Source organism: Rhamphochromis longiceps, linkage group LG22, assembly GCF_057381845.1.
Source record: "Rhamphochromis longiceps isolate RC_006_pf linkage group LG22, R_longiceps_female_GT1.1, whole genome shotgun sequence".
Taxonomy (NCBI): domain Eukaryota; kingdom Metazoa; phylum Chordata; class Actinopteri; order Cichliformes; family Cichlidae; genus Rhamphochromis; species Rhamphochromis longiceps.
Genome location: NC_140577.1, coordinates 30108488 through 30129298, shown reverse-complemented (window position 1 = coordinate 30129298; position 20811 = coordinate 30108488). Strand labels below are relative to the sequence as shown.

Here is a 20811-nt window from a genome sequence, read left to right as displayed (position 1 = left end):
TTCCACCCTGGTGCCGACACTTCTGCTGCTTCCTGGCTTCTCTCCATCTCTGGGCTAACACGCTGCTGCTTGACTCACAGGCGTCTTTACACCTTGAGGCTGGCATGACTGAGTCATTGCAGTTTGCCAGCTGTATTAAAGTACTGTGTATCAGTGACATTTATTTATGCTGGTTTAACCAAGTTTGGTTTGGTTTTGTTTTTAAAATTGCTTTTTACATTCTTATATATTTTTTAATTGCTATTTTTTCCCTGATTTATTATTTATATAATCTGTGATAAAATATTAAAAAAAGAGAAAATAAATAAAAAGGCCAACTTTGTTTTGTTTTTGAGCTGACAAACTGACAAAAAAAGAAAACTTAATTTTAATTGACCCCTTCTAACTGTGGGTTATTTTTTTGGCAATTATTCCACCTGACATTCGAGTTGAGGAAGTGTTGGAACAGTTTTCTCAACACAGGCAGCTGTAGCTGATTGGCGTTTGCTAGGTCTGACCTCGTGTAATGTGAATGATTTAAGTAGCTGTTGGCCTTTTTCTGACCATCTTAATGTCATTATTTAAAACAAAAGTTTGGGTTTTAGTGAAAATTGTATGCTCATGTTATTGGCCTGCTGCATCCAGAAGTTAGGATGTATAAATCTGTAGCATTGTACAGTTTATGGTAGCAGGTTGCTAACCAAGCTTGCTAGCTTCAGTTAACTGTTGTTCTACCTCTCATCCAAATCTGATGCCGTCTGACTCCAAAAGTCACCAAAGTTGATGCTTCAAAATGCAGACTTCAAACCCAGCAGGAGACAGCATCACAGAGACTTCCACTCTTCGTATAGTCTGTTGTCGTAACCACACTGCACCCAACCAGTTGAGGTGAAAAACTTCTATGAAACACTAGAAGAACAATTTTGACTGAAAACATTTATGGTAATTATAACCTGATATTGTGACATCACCAGATTGGGAATAGACTAGTTTGTTGGAGGGGGGGGGGGGGGGGGCTCCCCCTACTAGCGGGATGTGATGTCTGTGCCCACCCCTCCCTCCCAGAAGCTACACCTATGCAGATGACCGATACACAGCTCTTTTATATTCAAGTCAACCTTTATTGATCAATGCACAGTAGTATTTACTTCCAAACCTCACACTTTTGACAGTTCCATCGATCCAAACAAAGGAAGCGGCTTCCACACCATCACTCATCTTTCATTAGATTACAGGAGACGCAGAAATCATTATTTTAGACATAATGGCACATAAAGACTGAAAAATGGTCTGTTTTGGCTATGGCCCGTTGACATTTCATCTCAAATGATGGTTTCTATCCTAATATCTAATGTTCTATCCTCAGAGCTGCTGGCTTTTTCAATAAACGAAATGGAGCCTCTGACTTGGCTAATGCTGCCTCTGACCAGCGGATCGGGACACAAATTTGTTTTTAATACAGGAAAGTACAGTTTTGACCTCTAAATGTAACTCAGCACCACAGGCAGCTGTAATATCATCAGTGATAATGGCAGAAAATGGCAGAGAGGGGAATCAAATCAACACAAGCATAATGGATAGATGGATGGCAGGGATGTTAGTAATGTCTGCCTTCACCCTCTGTCCCTTTCTCACATGCGACTCCATCTCGTCGAATTCTAATTCTTGGATGCTGAACTGCAAAGAACAGGCCAGCGCTGCTTATGAAAGCCTTTCACATACGCGGCGAGGGTACATGCAAGCACATGCAAATAGGAAGCATTTGCATGTGCTTAGCATTAGCATTCATTATCCGCGGCGTCGCATGGGGCTCGTGCGAGAGGTGGCAAGAGTGCGTTTCGCGAACTCGTCCTCAGCGAGACACCGATCATTTCTAACTCTTGAGCCTGGATTCTAATTCAGTGCCGGGATACAAAACTGCTGGCTGGTGAAACGGATACAGCTCGCCTTGGTGGAAAGTAAGAGTTTCCTTTTATGTCAAACTCAACAGTTAAAGGAAATTAAAAATGATTTCACAGCCTGCTATAACAGGAGCGCTCATTTTATGGTAAATTAGGCTGTGACAATTACATTGCTCGGACCACGGGGTGGTCTGCGGAAGCCACGCGCAAAAGTGTGCACAATCAGCGCAGGCTTCGAGTGGGCGTCTTCCAGACTTGAAAATAATTAACACGAGAATAATGTGCTCTAATTCGATAGTGACGAGAAATATATAAATAGGAGGAAAGAGTCCACGTGAAATGGGAGTCTCTGGATTCTCAGTCTGCTCACTGACCAGCTGCAGTCTCAACCGGCTCCTTTCTCTTTTTCCTCATCTCCCCCCAACCTCTAAATCAGCTGGCTCCTTTGGATGACATGGCAGCCGGCCACCTCTCACCACCCATTTGCTCCTCTTCCCTTCCCCCACCCACCCCCATCACCTCCCACAACCCCTGCCAGGAACAGAACTGGGCCTCGAGGCCATTCCTTTTCAGCTCCGTCTGATCACGACACCATGCTGAGCTGCTCCCGTGCACGGCTTCAACTGCAGAGGAGACAAAAAAAAAAAAAAAAAAGGAAAAAAAAAAAAAAGATGTTGGCATGAGAGGACATGTAAATACACAATGCTGATTCTTAATGTCCCTAAGTCGTCCCTTGTTTCCTGCTCTGCGGCAATTTAGAATGAAAAAGGGGGAAAAAAAATACGAGGCCACTTTTCTAATTCAATTTTTAAGCATTGGCTGCAATAATTAAAAGGTCATTTTCCTGCCAAGCAGCACAGCTCTTCTGCTGTAACTAAGCAACATTTTAAGTGAAACATAATTATTGGCAAGACTGCCGATTTTGGATTAGCGCATTACCATTTCAATCAACAGCTAATGTGTTCGCAGCGCTCTGATTCAGAGTATTTTCCAGCAATTTGAAAGAAACACGAAGCGGAATCCAACAATTCTGAGACGCCTGAACTTGAAGCCGCTGGAACGAGAGGATTTTGATATATATATAATTTTTTTTAAAGAAAGGATTTTCTTCCTAAAAATAGTCATATTGAGCACATTCTTCTAACAAGTGGGTGACCTTTCTGTCAAAACACCTCCTTTAAAGTGGCCTTAAATGCTTTGTTATCCACTTTCTCTGCCAGCTTCTAAAAGCCTGAACACCGAGCAATACTTTTCCAGCCATCATTCAACTTTTCCTGCCTTCAAGGTGCAGACAGGACATCATAAGAAAAACACCCCCCGCCCAACCCCTCTCGTTCCATTTCAGGAATGGCCAGAGTCCTCATGCTGCTCTTTTCCTTCAGTCAGAGTGAGTGAGGCTACAGATCCTCATTAGTCACTTTTCCTGAGACCACCCCGACACGGGCATCGAGCTCTCCTCGCTCGCTCAGACTTGCTGAAGGCTAGCCGCGGCCACACACCAATTCACAGGCATTGTGAGAAGCAGAGGCGACTTACGGGAGCCCGGGCAATCATCAGAATCAACCAACCTTTGAAATGCTGTGAATATCATGAACGTGCTGCTGCTGCATAATGTTACACCGGCTGAACGGAGCCAGAGGCGTTTGCAGCAGTGCGGGGGGGTGGGGAGTTAAATGGCCGTACCAGTGCCTTTGAATGTTTAAGAACATTACCTACAAACTGTGTAGACACTCTCAGGCTAGTCTTACACTTACGCTGATATAAATATTATAAGAAGAGTCCTTTCAGAATAACATTTATATCCGTCATCAATAACTATTAATGACAACCGACACAAGTGATACACACGACTGCGGATTTATTCTTACTAAGGGTAAAATATGTTACCAATTAGCAAACTTAGTTATTTTGTAACAAAGGTTTCAATAGTTGTCAAATCACATGAATCTGAGAGATACGCACAGAAGTGATACTGTTAATGAGCCTATTTTAACTCAAACTATGACTTTTCCTAAAGTGGAAAAGGAAGTTTTTCCTTCCCACTGTCTCCAAAGTGCTTGCTCATAGGGGGTCATATGATTGCTGGGTTGCTCTCTGTATGTATTTATTGCAGGGTCTTACAGTATAAAGCAACTGTTGTTGTGATTTGGTGCCGTATAAATAAAATCAAATTGAAAATTGAATCCTTTGCATTAAATCTTTGCCATCAGTACTTCATAAAATCCTTCAGAAAACCAACCCTTTACTTGTGCACCTTTTTAGAAATGTGTGTATACATAGAGTTGTAGTAACCTGCAAAGATTTAAATGGGAACCACCACAAGACAAACTTAGAGGCTTTTTAAACCTATGAGGATGAATTCTAACTCTGTAACAGTCATTTAAACATGTCAAAAATGCACAAGTGTTTAATCAGCAGTTTACCTTTTATGGGTATCAGTTACCATTTAACAGTTACCTCTCCAAATAACGATGTTGGCTTCGTTAACAATGAATAACAAATGAATAAATAATTAGCTTTAGTCTTTGTCAACAGCAAAATAACCTTTAACTAAGGTGTATCTAGCCAATGATTTTTGTTAACTACCTATAAAAATCTGATATTCAAACACAGCATTTTTTTCCTCTCCTCCTGTCAGACATTTGAAACCAGCAGACTTGTGTGTAGTCATTTGTTTTAATCTGGCTCTGTTCAGATCAGCCGTTTGCTGGCTTTTTAAATTTTGTTGTTCCAAACACCATAAATATTAGTAAATGTCTGCATTTAGCCAATAATATCAGTCAGTCTCCAAACACAGCATCTGCAAAGACGCACATTCCTGCTGTGATGTAAGAGCATCAACGGCTGTCTGAGGTATACAAGAGAGAAAAAACAGGGCTCTAGATGATGCCTGCAGCAGCGCAGCTCTTAAATGGGTGAGGCGTAGCAGCGAACCAACCTGACGTTTGCATGGTCTCTGTCCAGCCGACCGTCAGTCTCCGGGCACTCAGTGACCGATAGCTGTGCCTGAAGGAAGGACAAACCCCAAATCAATACCTTGTCTAAAAACACTGGGAGAAACTCGAGACAGATCATGCAACATCTACAGGAGAAGATATGCTCATGCAACTCAAGCTTTCTTTTTCAGATAACTCTGTACAGGCACAACCTTTTGAAATATTACAGTAAGCAACTTTTACACAGCAAATAAAAAAAGTAACAGCAGCTCAACTGTACAGAAGATGATGACAGATTTGGCTTTGTTCCTTTTAGCAAGAGTTGCATTAACACTATCCTATTATATTTTGTTAGTACACAGCACAGTTATTTTGGTACATGAAATCCACTACTGTATGATATTGGAAGTTACGTTTTTCTTACTTTTGAGTCGATTCTTTTTTGATGCCATGACTGTAATGATATTTTAAGAAATTGTACGCATTTACCAGAAAGTTTATGTCAAAGGATAAACACACTAAGAAATTAAACATTTAGGGTTAGGTTACCTTTACAGTGGAGTTCTCTAGGTTATAACCATCCTCTCCATTGCACTGCCATTACACTCTGTACTAAAGTAGCCATCGCGCCAGCTGTCATTCATGACAATGAAGCCTAGACCTGAATGGTGGTTTGAACTCAGTTAATTTTCAGATGCTATAAAAGCAATTCTCATTAAGGATTACGACCACAGGTAGGAGGATTGAAAAAGTCTTATACGTACCCAGGCATTCAATGCTTTAGAACTCTATACACATTAGGAAGCTATCCAGGTTATTTTAGAGGTCTTACCTCTGGGTCCTTTTTAAAAAGTATAGAAAGAGAGAGAAAGAATAAGTTGTGCTCTTTTGATAATCAATCAAGACATCATTTAGTAGGGTTAAAGTCTTCAGACGTCAATACATTCATTTAGATTTAAAAAGCGCTTTTGAATGAGAAACAAAGGAAAACACCTACATCTGACTGCTGGTTTAAAAAAGGCCATTTCAGAATTTTACTAGGACAGGAAACAAATAAAGCAAGTTAAGTTTCATAAAAAACAAACTAAGCTTTATTGACAAACTGCTGCAAAACATCTTTTGGACAGATTTAGTAACCTATTTAGGCAAGCTTACACATGTAGCATAATGCATTTTATGGAGAGGGTACAGATACTAGTGGCAGAATAAGTACAGTTAGGATGTTTTAAAATATGTACAAGAGTTCGGATTGAGCTGCAGGATCCCTTCTCTATAGAAAGAGAAGACCCATGTGGAGATTTTTGTCCCAATCCTTCTTTGTGTACTTTGTGCATGCAGTTTATGTAGAGTCAGATCACAAAATCAAGACCTGAACCGTGTGTTTCTTTTTTCTTTTAGCACAACAGGTGAGACCAGGTCTCGTCCGTGTTCTCATTAAACAAACATTTTGTCTTCAGTCTTAAAATTATTAATTTTTGTCTTTTTAAACATGACAAACAAATTGAGGATATGAGGACAGTCCATCTCAACAGTGTCTATTAGGGCTATATTTCAAAACTCTAAGTACAATGACAAATATTGCTGCCTAAGTCTAAATGGACAACGTTTTAGAACTATTTAAACAACAAACCATAATCAAGAATGAATTGTACTTGAGTTAGCCTTTGCTTCATTTAAGGATTTGGGTTTTTGTTTGTTTCTATATTACATAACTGAACGTTTAAAAGGTCTTTTATTTGGCTATATTAACAGAATTTTGAAATGTAGCCTAAATGGGAATCTGCAACTGACCCTCAACAGATTCTTTATATATATATATGTATATAAAAACAATTAAAATGGATTCCTTAGACAAGTGGATAATGAGCCACTAATTCAACTAGAAACGACTACTCCCACACAGTTAAAAAAATAAAATAAAAATAATTAAAAATTAACGATCAACAATGCAAAAAAGCCAGAGGAGGGTAAAAAGGGTCAGAGGAAAAAATGACAGCAAAACGTAAAAAAACTCAAAGAAAAAGAAAAACTATATAGAACGCCAACTTCTCATCTCTGACCCATCTAAAAGCCGCTTTGGTTGGTTGGATGGTTGGTTGGTGCGACAAAGAAGGGGTGGGGGAGGGAGTTCGCGGTCAAATCTCAAAAACCAGTTCCGATTTTCAGTTCCCAATTTGCTCTCTTGTATAAAGTCCGGCGTAGGAAAAGACCAAACCAAAGACAAAACAGACAATTACTTTTGTTGGGCTTCTTAAAGCGAGAGCTGCCGTGGTAGACAGGCGCTTGTCAGGGCGACACTAAGGGTGGCGAGTCCGCTTCAGTACTGTCGATATGGGTGCTCCCGGTAAGTCGTCTTGCCGCCTCGAGAGGGGGGAGGGGCCTTCCCTGGAGTTGTCCGCTGGGTGCCGTTCCAGTCATCCTGGCCTGGAGTGGAAGCGGAAAAAAAAATAGACACATCAATAATTCAACATTTCTAACAAAGAGCCTTTGACTGAGCGCACATTAGAGCTGCCCTGTGGCACCGTTCAGTTTATCGGACATGTTGGAAAAGCACTAAATCCTACATCTGACCGTGCACGGCACCTACAACACGTCACAACACATCAACAAGAAGTCAAAAACTCTACAGTGTGACTTTAGCATTAAAGAATATTTAACTGTGAAATAAAGCCGTCAGTTCAATTTTGTCCAATTTCAGATCTTTAAAATAACCATCTGGCAATGCCAATGTTTTCCTTATAGCTTTGTCTTTTTCAGCCTTCATTACAACATGTTTAACATTTAGGCAGCAGAAAATAATGTGACACAATGGCACTGATGCTGACAGATCTGAGTATCAGTGCCATTCTATTAGCTGACAGTGATATCAATCAAAGTCAATATTAGCTGACACAATGCACATTTTGGAAAATTTAATCTGGCTGATGATTTATTTATTTATTTTTACTGTTTTTAAAGACAATCAGAGACATTATGGGCTGACGTGCATGCATATTTCAGACACCAACACGCAATAACAAATATACAGAGGATCAATTCAATCAATTCAATAAGGATGTTTGTCGTTTATTGTAATAAAAAAAAATTGTTCTTTACCATAGGACTCGTACGACTCTGTGGTCTCCCCATGTCCATAGTCATAATATTCTGGCTCTCTGTTGGTCATAAACAGGGAAAAAAAGAATAAAAAGAAAAATCACTTTTAATCTTTGAAAAACATCAAGCAGCTGACTGTAATGTCTAGGGGGACGCTAATTGGCTTCTACGAATAAGATCAAAGCTTGGCTCTCTACTATGGAACATCTGAGTCCCGGCTGGTCCTTCTAAATAACACTGGCATCCACAGCATGAAACACAAAGTACTATCAACGCTGAATTTGTGCAGAGTGGCTAAAAAGTATTACTGCTGCTCTCAAATCCCATTTCAAGTGAAACTAGCAACTAGGCGATGTGTGTGCATTCTGTGAGAAGCAGGTGAAAACCAAAGAGACGTCTGATTCACTCACGCCTGCGGCTGACTGTAATAGCTGTCGTAAGACTCGTAGGCCGTGTCTGTGTAGCTCTCATCGTAGCCCTGGAGAGGGAAGGAAACAGAGAGGGAAAGAGAGAGAAGGGAAAAAAAAAAGAAGAAAAAACAGGGTGAGATTTAAGGAGAGTCTTGTTCATGAATGTCAAGATGTCCCCAAAGAACTCCACTTGTACAAAAGCAGACACGCTCCCCTTATGTCTCGAGCATCTGAAATGACTTATTCCTATGACGACGGACAAGCAATTCAAAGCTAACAGAACGTCAAGAAAGATCTTATTGAGATGAGACGAGCAGTGGAGAGGTCAGATTTAGCAACGTCAAACCTGAAAACATAACGTCTACACAGACAACTGAGGCGTCTCTGCACATTTCTTATATCTAGCTCATCAAATACAACACTAGAAGTGACGTTTGTGTGTGATAATAATAAACCTACAAAATAAATGTGAAAGGATAAATTCATTTCCACTGGCAGTGGTACTTACATATTCGTCATAGCCTTCTGCAGCTGCACCGGGGTTGTGCTGGTGTGGAGGCGGTGGTGGCATCCTCTGGGGAGGTCCTCCAGCTATGAGTCTGGCACGGGGTGCCACAGCTCCCCTGGCAGGTGCTGCGGGAGGTCCTCCTCTGCCTGCTGGGGCACCCCTCACTGCGCCACCTCTGGCTGGGCCACCTCGAGTCACACCTCCCCTGGCGGCAGCACCACGAGGCGGCATTCCCCTGCCCCTGGAACCAAGAACTCTGGGTTATTGTCGTGATGATCTACAGCAGGAGTCTCAAACTCAAACGAGCTGAACTACATCTTTGGAAATATTTGTGGATGTTACTTTTATTTAAAATATTGTATAATAAGACAAAACTGCAAAGGTGAGAACTCTTATCTGAAGCCTTATAACATAACAAAATGGTACTTTTCTATCTGACCAGACACGTGGCTGCACTTCTGCTATAGTTTTTTTTTTTTTAAACAAAATAAAAGTATACACGTTAGTTTTTGTAGTGCAAATAGTTTTCTTTACAAGTAACTCCTTACTGAACAAACGCAGCCAATCCCTCAACATTTGTGCTTCCTGCTCACATTGCCTTCATATTTAAAAATAAATAAATATTTAAAAAAAAAAAAACAGACAGGTAGGTTTGCATAAAGACAGCAGCAGGGGCAAAAAGCAACCCAACTCTAGAGCCCAACTGGTACAGGATTTTTAAGGCTGACAGAGAAACTTGGCAAAAATGTAAAAAACTGATACCAGCCAAGAAAATGAGTTTGTTTAAAAATTTTATTTATTTGTGATCTTTAAACTCCTGGCAGGGTAAGTATAGCTGATTATATGTTTCTTTTTTAAATACTAAGCTCAGCTAACTGGTAGGTGGTTGTAGCTTAATATTAACCATTAAGATGTCGTATCAAACTTAGGCTTTTGACGGCATATAGAGCCGGGCAGCCTGCTGGGCCTGAGAGGTCCCCAAGCATTCCAAATCATTGAGAGGGAAACAACAACAATAAAAATGTATGTATGTGCATACATACATACATACATATTCAGTGATGCAGCAGCTGTCATGAGAAATTGTGTGTGTTTGTGTGCACTTCCTCACCTGTGTGCTCCTGCAGGGGGGACACCGCGGCCCCTGACTGGCAGGCCACCTCGGCCTCGGGCTCCGTGATCCTGGCCTCCGTTCAGGTAGCTCATCTCCATGAACTGCTCCTGGCAGATATCATCCATCATATCCTATACACACAAACACACACAGTGAGGACGATAATACTAAGACAAAAAAAAAAAAAGAAAGAAAAGAAATGGAAAAGTGACTGTGCAAACACAAAAAATAGAAAGGAAAGGAGACAGCGTGGAAAGAGGAGTGATGAATAAAAGAGTGAAATCATTTCCGAGCTGCTCAAAACACGCCACCCCTCCCAACGGCTAACAGAGCGACTGGAAGAAAAAGTCTCAGTGCCAGTGACTCAGAGTGTTAAAGAGAGGAGGGGGGGATGTGGATGTGGGAGGCTGGAGGTTGGAAAGCATCCATCCACACTCCGTGCCTTCCTGTGTCTCTCCATCATGCACAAAATGTAAATCACTTCTCTGCACACTCCTTGACAAGTCTGGTGTGACTGCATGAGCAGTTACCTTATTTTATCTGCAAAAACAATAACTTGGGGTGGATTAGCCAAGCTGCCTGTCTCAGCAGCACAAATCCTGCAGCCCAATCCTCCGCCTTTCTTCTGGGAGCAATCACAAGAGCTGCACTGTGACCCAATCAATTCTTTTTCATATCACTCCCCAGACTGGAATAGTGACAGAGCTCTAATGATGTCCAAAAAAAAAAAAAAAAAAAGCTACTGGAATATGAGATGCAGACATCAGCTTTCAACTTATCTGCAGCAAAAGCAGGCAGAGCATTTGACTGATTAGAAATTCATCTGAAGGGAGGAGCAGTCCAGCTGATGCTGCAGAGGATGCAAAGTCTTTACCCAACAAGGTGTTGAGTTTAATCAAGGATCTGTAGACGTTACGATCAATAGAAGAGAGAGAAATCCTTCTGCATTCACGTTGGTCGATGTGCAGATATACACAAATAAACAGGATGAGGAAGAAAAAAGAAGACAAACCCTGCTGAAATCACAGGGCTGTGAGAGACTCACTGTCTTAGTCAAATAAACTAATTTTTTTAAATAAAATAACTCAAGTCTAAGATGGCCGATATTCAGCCCTCCCGCCACTAGCCTGGGCTGCAGCAGCAACCTCCTCTCTCGCTCTGACAGGAAGTTACAAACATACAAGGTGAGAAGTAAGACAGCTGACAGCCTTGTGGACCAGTATGACACCAAAACTGCTGTGATCTAAAACACAAACAGTTGCATGTCAGAGTAAACTGGCACACAGCCACTCCAATGCAGCAATGTGTTAACTGTGTTCTTTACATGCATGCGGCTTCGAACCTGCACGGACAGTGGAGCTGCTGTTTGACACATCTACATATGACTACACCTGCACCAATTTAAAATAATTATAGGAGAATGACATTTCAAATAGGGCTGGGCCATATCATACCGTTCACGTATAATGTCAGGCAACGATAAGAAAATGAAATATCGCAATAGAATATGGGCAAAACGTGCATGCGCAGTGCCTTTGTTTTCATACGCACATGGCGGAGAATGAGAAGGGCGAAAGCAGATCGTTGAATGAAACGGATGAACCAGAATTGGTTTGTAAAAATGCTGCAACTTCAGTGGTGTGGAACTGGTTTAGCTTTCGTCCGTCAGATACACAACAAAGCACTATTTTTGGTAGAGCATGCTAGCGGGCCGTCGTTATTACCGTGTTTTTTGGAAAATACGGCACACTTAAAATCAATCCTTTGATTTTTCTGAAAATCGACAGTGCCCCTTATAATCCCATGTGCCTTATGAATGAATTCTGGTTGTGTTTACTGACCTCGAAACGATTTTATGTCGTACACGGCGCTCGAAAATCTGTCAAATGTTTTAGTACGACTTTGCTAAGCTACGAAGCCGCACCGCTTGATGGATTGTCGGAGCATTACAGCTGTCGTAGGCAGGAGCCTCGCGGAGTGATACGTACTGTGCTTCAACATAATATTACCGTATTGTGTGTGTATAACCTCTTTTTAAGTTTTGTGGATATTATACATGGTTATGCTGAGGATATGTCGGCCAGTTTCCACTGGAAATGGCTTTTGGTTAAACTGTCAGTAAGGAATTTGCATTTGCACTGTTAAATTTTTATATAACTTTCATGCACATAAAAAACAGCTGCTTGTTTATGTGAAAATATATTGATGTTTTTTCTTTTTGCACTAATCAAGTTGTGGAGTTGTAAAGTATTTTGTCTAGTGTCAATTATATCGTCAGTTATATCGTTATGGCAAATTTTCAAATGTATATCGTAATAAATATTTTTGGTCATATCGCCCTGCTCTAATTTCAAATGGCTTGTAAATCAACAATCAACATGCATTCAGCCACCTCCATGCTCAGTTTTCCTACTTTGAGGCCATTCCATCAATCTGAGCCCCCCTCCCAAAAAAAAAAAAAAAAAAAAAAAAGTAAATTAGTCACCAGGAACATCCCTGTGGAATACCTAAGCAGAAGTACAGGCAATACATAAAAGTTTCAGCAACAAATTACATCCACCCATTCTCCATCTGAGTCATTTATTAAAACACAGCCTTGCTCTAAATGAAGGCCGTCACGCCTGACAGATTATGGTCTTAAACTGTAACGACAGCTTCTGTAAGCGGCTGATTTTTACATAACGCAGCAACACCAACACCGCAGCTGGTTCATCAGCCCATTCATCTAGCCTCCAAATTATTCTTTCTATAGTGCCCTGCACACTAATTAAAAAAATGTAAGGCAGCTCACAAACCCCTGGGCCTATTGGCCTGCTTTGGTGAGAGCCATTGTGAGAGGACTGTGGGCTTCAGCTGGGCCCGACAGCACACCGAGCTGGCCGGCACTCAAGAATCTCTCAGCATAAAACCAACAAAGCAGACGTGGGCTGCGTACAGTGAATACGGCCACATATCCGCCTCGAAGCTCTACAACTCCAGGCCGATTCTCCTCTCTGAAGAATGAGACTCAGGTGAAAGCAGAAAAGTAGGCAAGCCACATGAAGGGGGCAACCCTGCTGACACAGTGAAAGTGGCCCAATTCCTCCTCTTAAGCTGATTGCTTTACGTGCCTGGACTGTGCCGCAGAATGTGTTTGCTCCAGGTAAATACCCACTCAATCTCCTCCGGCTGTCCTAGCAGGCCCTCCTCCCAAAGCTTTGTCTAACCAGCACGCTGCGGCTCTCTCCACCTTTCTGAAACGTAATTTCACTCGATTACCACGAGAACACTTTCGGTGTAGCTTCACAAACTTTTCCCAGCTTGGCGATGGGGAAACTGCATTTACAATCCAAAACAACTTCTAACCTCTGCAATTAAAGAAATCATGAAGTTGCATTAAAGTGGGTATGGGTGAGTGTGATTTTCAGATTTAAAGGCATTTGTGAGGATTTGCTCAAAGTTCAATCAATAACGAGCTTAAAAACCAATCTTGAATCAAAACCAAGCGGAAAATAAAGTCATATTACGAAACTGACATCTCCTACATCTGTGTGCAAATGGGCCTGAAGAAAAACTTGCTGACTGCGTGCATGCAGCTCAAATCAGAGCTGAGACGATTAGCCAATTACTTAGTTGAAAATTAAGAGGCAACTACTTTGTGATTCAATTAATCTCCTGTTGTTCAAGAAGTAATACCAATTAATTCCCCAATTCCAGCTTAACTGGGTTGACTATTTATATTTCCCTCTCTTGTATGGCGGTGAAGACAGTCATGTTAGGGAATGAGACAAAACCCTTTTCAAAGATCTACCTGGGATTTAAGACAGCAAAACGGCACCGTTATCATCTTCAATAGCATTTATTAGATTATGTTTAAGAAAAGAATGGGCACCCAGATCAATGAAAATAATCGTTTACTGCAGCCAGAGCTCAGCCTGTACAAGGCCTCAGATATCACTGAGAAAAGGAAGCGCTGTTTCAATTAAACAAATATAAAAATACACTTATACAGGAGAGAAGAAGCAAATCCTGGATTCAAAACAGTGTTTGTGTGAGGTGATCTTTGGAAAGCAAATCCATAATTTAAAAAAAAACAAAACAAAACGAAGCATCTTCTTTTAAGCTACAACGAAAATGCCTCTATTCTCATGGCAAAGTCATGTTTAACCTCAACTATTCTCACTCTGACTCTGTATTAAAATTGAGAAATCTCCTGACATCACTTCCCCCTGTTAAGGTGCTGAGTGTTTTCCACATTGCTGACCTTTTACAGGCTTAGTTTTGCAGTTAATAAACGGCACAAAACGCTCTACTAAACTCCACACAGGCAAGTTCACAGATGGCCAAAAGCAGAACTGGCAAACTCACCGGAAACAGGAACTTCTTGACCTCCTCCATGGCGTGGGCCATGCGCAGGTAAGCCTCGGGCACAGGCGCAAAAACCTCGATGAACACGTGCAGCTCCATGGAGAGGTGGGCATACTTGGGCTCACCGCTTTTCCTCAGCCCCTCCTCCTGAAAGAAAAACCATCACAGAGAGTGAGAAGAAGCCAGCTCAAACATTTAATGAATAATGCAAGGAGAAAAATCACATTTATTCCACCTCGGAGAGCAACAGGGGTTACATGCAGTATTCCCTTCCTTTGTATAGCTTGATAATTACATCAAACTGGTAGATAACAGGTTTAGTGGGCTATCCTGAAGACTCTGGAGCAGATGTGCAGTGTTTGAATGCCCTTGGCTGAGTGTTAATGTTCAGCTGAGCCATCCAGCAACTTGACTCCATCTGGGCTCACTAACTGTCATCCCGCTCAAGCAAAGGCCAGATGTGTTATTGCTTCAGGTAACCTTCCCACAGGTGCATAAGACCAGATGTGTGTAAGCGTGTGTGTACCTTGGCTTTGTCTCTCATGGATCCTTTGCCCAGCACAGAGATCTTGGCTCCAGTCTCCTCCTGCAGACGTTTGATTGTGTTGCCCTGAGGTCCCAAAATCTTCCCCACAAAATTGAACTAACAGCAAAACAAAGCAGAACAAAATTAGCCTGACAATCACGGCAGAGGCGAGTTTAATACCAGGAGAGTGAGGGAGAGGCAATCACCGTCTGTCTGTCAGGGCTCTTGTTGCACATACTGCAGCCTTAAGTAGTAGATTTAACAGACAAAGTCGATATGAGCCCCCGAGGGCTGTAATACTGCCGTTTGCTATTCACTGCAATCATCCATGCAGTGAGCCAGAACTTTACCTCCTCGATCTTTCAACAAAGTAATTACCGTGTGTATGATGCGTCCCGCAATTAGCTGTCATTGCCAGAAACGTTTAACAAAAAGCCGCCCCAAAGGAACCTCACTTCAACCTGAAGTAGTAAAAGCAGCTCCAATAATCGGAATCGCTCATTAGCTGTGTCGTGCCCGACACAGCAGTGTGACGGAACAACTAAAACCCAAGGCCGGTGTTAGGGATGCACCTGTCCTGCATTTGGAATACATCAGTCCTATCCCACCTCAAAACCCTAAAGGGTCAGCAGACTGGATGCATTACACACCTGCAATGCCAATGTCTGAAATGCATGTTTGCAATTATTTTAAACTCAATCACAACTCGACTGGTCCAAAAAAAACAAAAAACAAAACAAAACTGGGCTCTCTCTCCCTCTCTGACAGCTTCTGTCGCTTGCTGGCTCGGCTTAAAAGTTTGGAAGCTTTCGCTGCACTTGCAGGAACATAATGCGTTGAATAATATTATCTCACTTCACCTGCCTCTTGACTGCTTCACTGGAGTGGAGCAGACAAGAGTCCATCCAATTTGGTCTATCCCCATTCTGAGAGATCAGACAGTCATCAGACCCTCACAGAACAGGAGATGCTCCTACAGCTCATCGATCCGACGCTGAAAACGAAGCAGCACCTACAGATCTCATTCTTTATAAAGCAGTTTGCTCTATTCAAAAAGAGCACTGAACACCAGAAGTTACACAATGGGCCATAAAAGAGACACCACACTGACTCTGGCAACTTAATCTTTTTATTTTTATTTATTTTATTTTTTTTAGCAGCATGCAAATGATGCATTGTGCAGCTGCAGCATGCTCTCTGAGTTTTACAGGACAGATTACAGCCTTTATCACAAACAGTCATCCTAAAATCAATGCAGCCTTACGTCTGAGCCAGATATGGATTGAACCGATATGGCTGAATGCACCTGAGGTTAAATGATAAACCTAAGTAAGGCTCGGGATGGAAACAGGAAAAGATCTGAGCACCAGTATGAATTACACTGAAATATAGAGCCATCCCAGCTATACTCATTTTAACATTTTGATCCCTTTTAGTGAGATTTTAAAAACATGCCAGTATCGGCTGTAATTATACTCTGGAGCTTAAAGATCAGGGTTGAGAGGAGTAATTTGAGACTCCCAAGTAACCCCGTGGCTTTGTGTAATTGAAACACAGCTGCAGGATAAATTAAATCAAGAGGGGTTTCGCTGGGAAGCGGGAGACGACAGGAGGAGGAGGAGAAAAGAGGGGAGACAAAGAAAGCTCACCTTCGGGTACTGTTTGACAGGTATGAGCACTCGCTCCTTGAGTTTGATGTTCTTCGTCGTGAAAAGGTCCAGGTATGTCTCAGTTTCCTTTTTAGTCTCACCTTTCTGGATTCTGTCAATTTCTGGAAGATGAGAGGGATCATTTCAGGCAACCAAACAGTCAGAGTGGCAACATACAACACAATGATGAGAAGCACTTATGTGCGCTTACGTGAACCAGAAAGCACCAACTTTAGGGATTCAGCACCACCAGGATAGAGTTAAAACCTGATCTTAAAAACCAGTTGTGCATACACTCATCAGCTGTTTAGAGTTGGATTAAATCAAATCTGGTCCCAACTGTGTAAAGCGCAGCATCACTTCTATGATTTGTGGCCCTCTGAGGGGAAAACACGTCTGACTTTTTAGCCCGTTCCTGTGGTTGTAACACACACCTCTGCAAGTCTTTGATTCACAAGCAAATCCACATTAACTGAATGCCAAACAACGGCAGTTTCCACTGAGTGCGTTGACTGCTTCACTCTGCACATTTGTGTTCATTTGAATAGCAGTGAAACAGCTTAGCGAGCCATTAAAAGGCAAACACTTGACCACCGATGAATAGTTTCAGCCATTTATCAAACAAATCGTAGCCCATTCTCTCGCTGTTGTTCACTCTAAAAGACAATTTTGCTGTGATTATGTCACCCTAAACAGCTGATCAGCCAAATCATCTCAGACCTTGTTCATTCTTTAACAAAAATCAAAACAGTCCAACTCTAATCTGTACTGGAAACAAATCAACACGAAGTATTTGCGAGCATCCTCTGTAACCTCTTCCTTGTGGCAGAGCACCTGGTTTTCCCCCTCCAGCACCCATTGCAGTACTCCCATCTCAAACCACCTCCGCCCTCCTGACTGTGACAACTCCCGAGCCTTCAATGTGCAAACATGCCAGCTTACACCACAGTCTACCAGCTGCAGATCAGGAGAAGCCTGAGTAGATGTTTCACCGAGGGAACCCATCCACACTGCACACCCTGACACACTTTGTCTTCCTGGTTAGTCCACGCTTCCAAATTTCACACACGCAGCCTAGATTCGCCAAATCACGTTTACCAAACGGTCAACTTCATTATCACCAGGGCTACCTGAGTTAAGCAAATAAATAAAATAAAATCAGTTTTAGAAAATGGTTCACAATTACTGACAGAGCACATGGCCAATGGCTGACATAACTATATAATCACATTTGTTTATATAAAGCAGTCATAGCTAGCTTTTAACATCCTTTTTTGTATTACGGATAGCTGACCAACTCACACAGTACTACTAGGTAGGTGTGTGTGTCCACTTGTCCTCGCTTCAACACAGCTGCAAGGCAGCAGTCCCGGGGCGGCCATGGCTGCAGTTTTGTTGCTCAAGGACACTTAAGCAGTGGCCATCGGCAAGCACCGCGGTTAAAGGCTCTTTGTCGCCTCTGCTAGGCCGATTCTCGGCTTTAAAGTACTGAGGTGACCCCCGCTCCTGGACACTAGCGCACATTCACAGGCTGCTGCGCAATAACATATATCAACAGGGACTCGAGAGCACACGACGGAAACAGCCCGCGTGCCCAAGTTTAAACTCGCGCGAGCACCGACAGTTACAGAAAAGAGCAGGTGCGACAAAAGCTGCACGCGAGGAAGCGGATATTAGTCGCAATAACTGAAAAGTGTAGCTCCTCCGTGGTGTAGCGATAGCCTTAAGCGGTTTACTCTTTCAGACGCTATTCGTTCACTAACTACAGATTTTAACGCCCACACGTATTTTTCTTTGTTTTTGAGCCATGAATAGGACCTCGTCTCAGCGTAGCGGTGAACGGGGTAGTTCACGTCCCGTCCGCAAACACATGGCGCCGCTCTCCTCAACTCCAGAGGATAAAGCGTACGGTGGAAAAATTCACAACAAAACAAAAATAAAGACAGTGTAACAGTACTTTACCCGCGTTTAAAAGTTTCATGGCGTGCGTGAACGACGAGTCCAGGCTGTCCTTCTCTGCCAGAAGCTCGGGGAGATATTTGTCGTCGTTCTCCATTTTGTTGAGTTTGGAGGTGTAGGGGGGGCAGTCAGTTTCGGTGCAAAAAATAAAGCGTGGAGAAAAATAAACCCAACAGTATACGGGGAGGAAAAAGTAGTCCAATTATGTAACTACGGAGAACCGCGTATCCTCTTTGCAGACCGCGCTTTGCATGTGGCGTTTTTGTGCGACCGACGGGTCCGTTACTGTTTGCCGCTTCCCAACTGATTGATTCCCTCTTCTCAGCAGCGCTGGCTAGTTGGAAATGGGAGAACAAAAGCTGCGAGGCGCTGGAAGAACAGCCAACTCAAACCGACGGAAGTGAGCTCAGAGGGACGTACTTCTCCGGACTGACGCCGCCTACTGTGTGCTGTTCGGATGCGCCGCCTCCAGGAGCGACAATCCCACTATCAGATTTTCAATAGTGATATGGGTGTGTCCGCTCTGGAGCGAGTTACTGTCATAATAAAAACGTCTAGACTGCCCACAAGGTGTTCAATTCCCCCACACCCTCCACCCCATACTTTAAATTAGGGGAAACTTAGAGATACAATAGGGTGGCCTGCTGAACTAGAGGTGCTCAAGAGAGGCCACATGCTTTAAAATATGTCCTCATATGTTTGCTGTGATGTCTGTAGAAGTAAGCCACAATACTTCAATCTGTCTTGTGGATATTATCGTTTTCTCACATGAAGAATACAATTAGTCTGTGCAGTTAAAGTCATACATATGTAGCAATAGAAATATTCTATCTCTTATGTGCTGTTGTACAGGACCTTTTAACATCGGTTGTATATTAAGTGGTGTGAGCAGGATAATAATAGATGATGACACCCACAGTGTTTAATTAGTAAACAGAATTTCAGTGAAGATGGTGTGCCCTGAAGATGTGCCGCGTTCATTTGAGGCTCTCTACTGCCCCTTAGTGGCAGTGACGACAACGACAAGGAGCGGGTCTCTGTGCAGCTTAAAGTGGGTCTGTCAACAGAAACCCTTTCTCAGTCGAATTACACGTTTTCCTCTCAGCTGTCTATTGATTCAAAAACACTTATGTGTGAGTGAAAAGCAGCCGTGAGCCTAATGTCTGGGAGAAACAGCTCAAGGATTGATTCTGGAAGCGGTAATGAACCTTGCAGTGCCATTCTGTGGAGCACATGGTGTCAGAGGGTACAGCTGACTGGTCCATGCAAAGTAAAAGAAGGCGGTTTCCTGTATATTGGTTATTTGAGTACATACAGTGGCATGCATTATGCCTGGGCAGATCCTCTTTGAGCGAATAGCTGAAATTGCAGATCATTTGTCAGTCGGCCGCCGGACTGAAAACTATTACAATCGACCGCAGGTGTACCCAGGCATGCATCTGCTCAAAACAAATGAAGGCAAAAATTGACTGCAGTCAACACTTATGAGAGGCTGAAGACCTGCTCTAACTATCAGCGCTCAGCTTGATCTATCTCTGACCATTACAGTGTTATTAGTGTTGGGGGTTGCAAGGTTGTCCTGACTCCTCATGTCATTGACAGAATGGATCGCCTGTGAGCTGAATTTCAATTGGCTCATAAAAGGAAGAGTTACTTCTCTTGGCAGGTGGAGGAGTTCCAATCGGATAGCTTGTGCTCTTGCCTTCTGCTCGTGTGGACTTCCCATGTCCCCTAACATACAGGGCCACAGTCTGGGATAAACAGGGGCAGATGGAAGGAGGTAAACACTGGGGTTAGGCTTATATAAGCCATCACTATTCCAGATCTTTGCATCTGACCATTTTTCATGCCCCACAGATTCGTAAAAGTGGCAAGAATTCAGCGCTCCCCTGGAGTTTCATCCTTGTTAGGGCAGAAGAGCATGTGAAACAGCATTTGGAGCATCATGGGAGTCTGAAACTCTACTAAAAGTCAAACTAATGAAATTCTCAGCAGCTCCTTATGGCAGGTTTCACTGCCGTTTTTACAAACTGCAGTATAACAGGACTTGGAGACTACTGCCTCAGTGAAGCTGGACTTCAGCACAGCTGTGCTTTAGGGTAAATGTTAGCATGACTGAAAAAAACACATCCCCACATTTTTCCCTAGTGTTCCTAATCCTCTTCCATACAGCCTCCCAGTGGCACCGGAGAAACAGTTACAGGGTTACCAAATGAACTTCGATACATCATCTGAGAACCATGCAGTTCCATATAGTTATTGAGATTCTAGTGAAACGTGTGATTTGCTGTTAGAAGTTGATGAGAATTCAGAAGAATACTAAAGGATCCATCCTCTCAGACCACAAATTTAAAATAAATAAGTCATGTTCTTGTCAAAATGTATT

General features: G+C 42.5%; 1 protein-coding gene across 2 annotated transcripts; it reads right to left on the bottom strand.

Annotated features, from left to right (window-relative positions):
- Positions 1–1093: 1093 nt before the first annotated feature.
- Positions 1094–18817, bottom strand: khdrbs1b (KH domain containing, RNA binding, signal transduction associated 1b). Of its 2 annotated transcripts, XR_014909248.1 has the most exons (11): positions 18429–18817; positions 16467–16588; positions 14818–14934; positions 14292–14438; positions 9942–10075; positions 8831–9071; positions 8323–8390; positions 7913–7971; positions 7054–7240; positions 4819–4886; positions 1094–2503 (listed from the first exon to the last, which is right to left on the bottom strand). XR_014909248.1 is itself a non-coding variant. In XM_085395662.1 (9 exons), the coding sequence occupies exons 1-9, from the start codon at positions 18520–18522 to the stop codon at positions 7134–7136; spliced, it is 1089 nt and encodes a 362-aa protein (XP_085251788.1). In that variant the 5' UTR covers positions 18523–18817; the 3' UTR covers positions 5880–7133. The 2 variants fall into 2 exon arrangements, 1 of the variants encoding a protein (XP_085251788.1); XM_085395662.1 differs by lacking the exons at positions 1094–2503; positions 4819–4886 and having other exon boundaries at positions 5880–7240.
- Positions 18818–20811: the final 1994 nt, after the last annotated feature.

Coding starts and splice junctions, on each gene's coding strand:
- khdrbs1b (XM_085395662.1), bottom strand. CDS start 18,522: ATGGAGAACGACGACAAATATCTCCCCGAGCTTCTGGCAGAGAAGGAC. Junction 16,589..18,428: donor CATGAAACTTTTAAACGCGG/GTAAAGTACTGT, acceptor CTCATCTTCCAG/AAATTGACAGAATCCAGAAA. Junction 9,072..9,941: donor CCCCCTGCAGGAGCACACAG/GTGAGGAAGTGC, acceptor TCTTGGTTCCAG/GGGCAGGGGAATGCCGCCTC.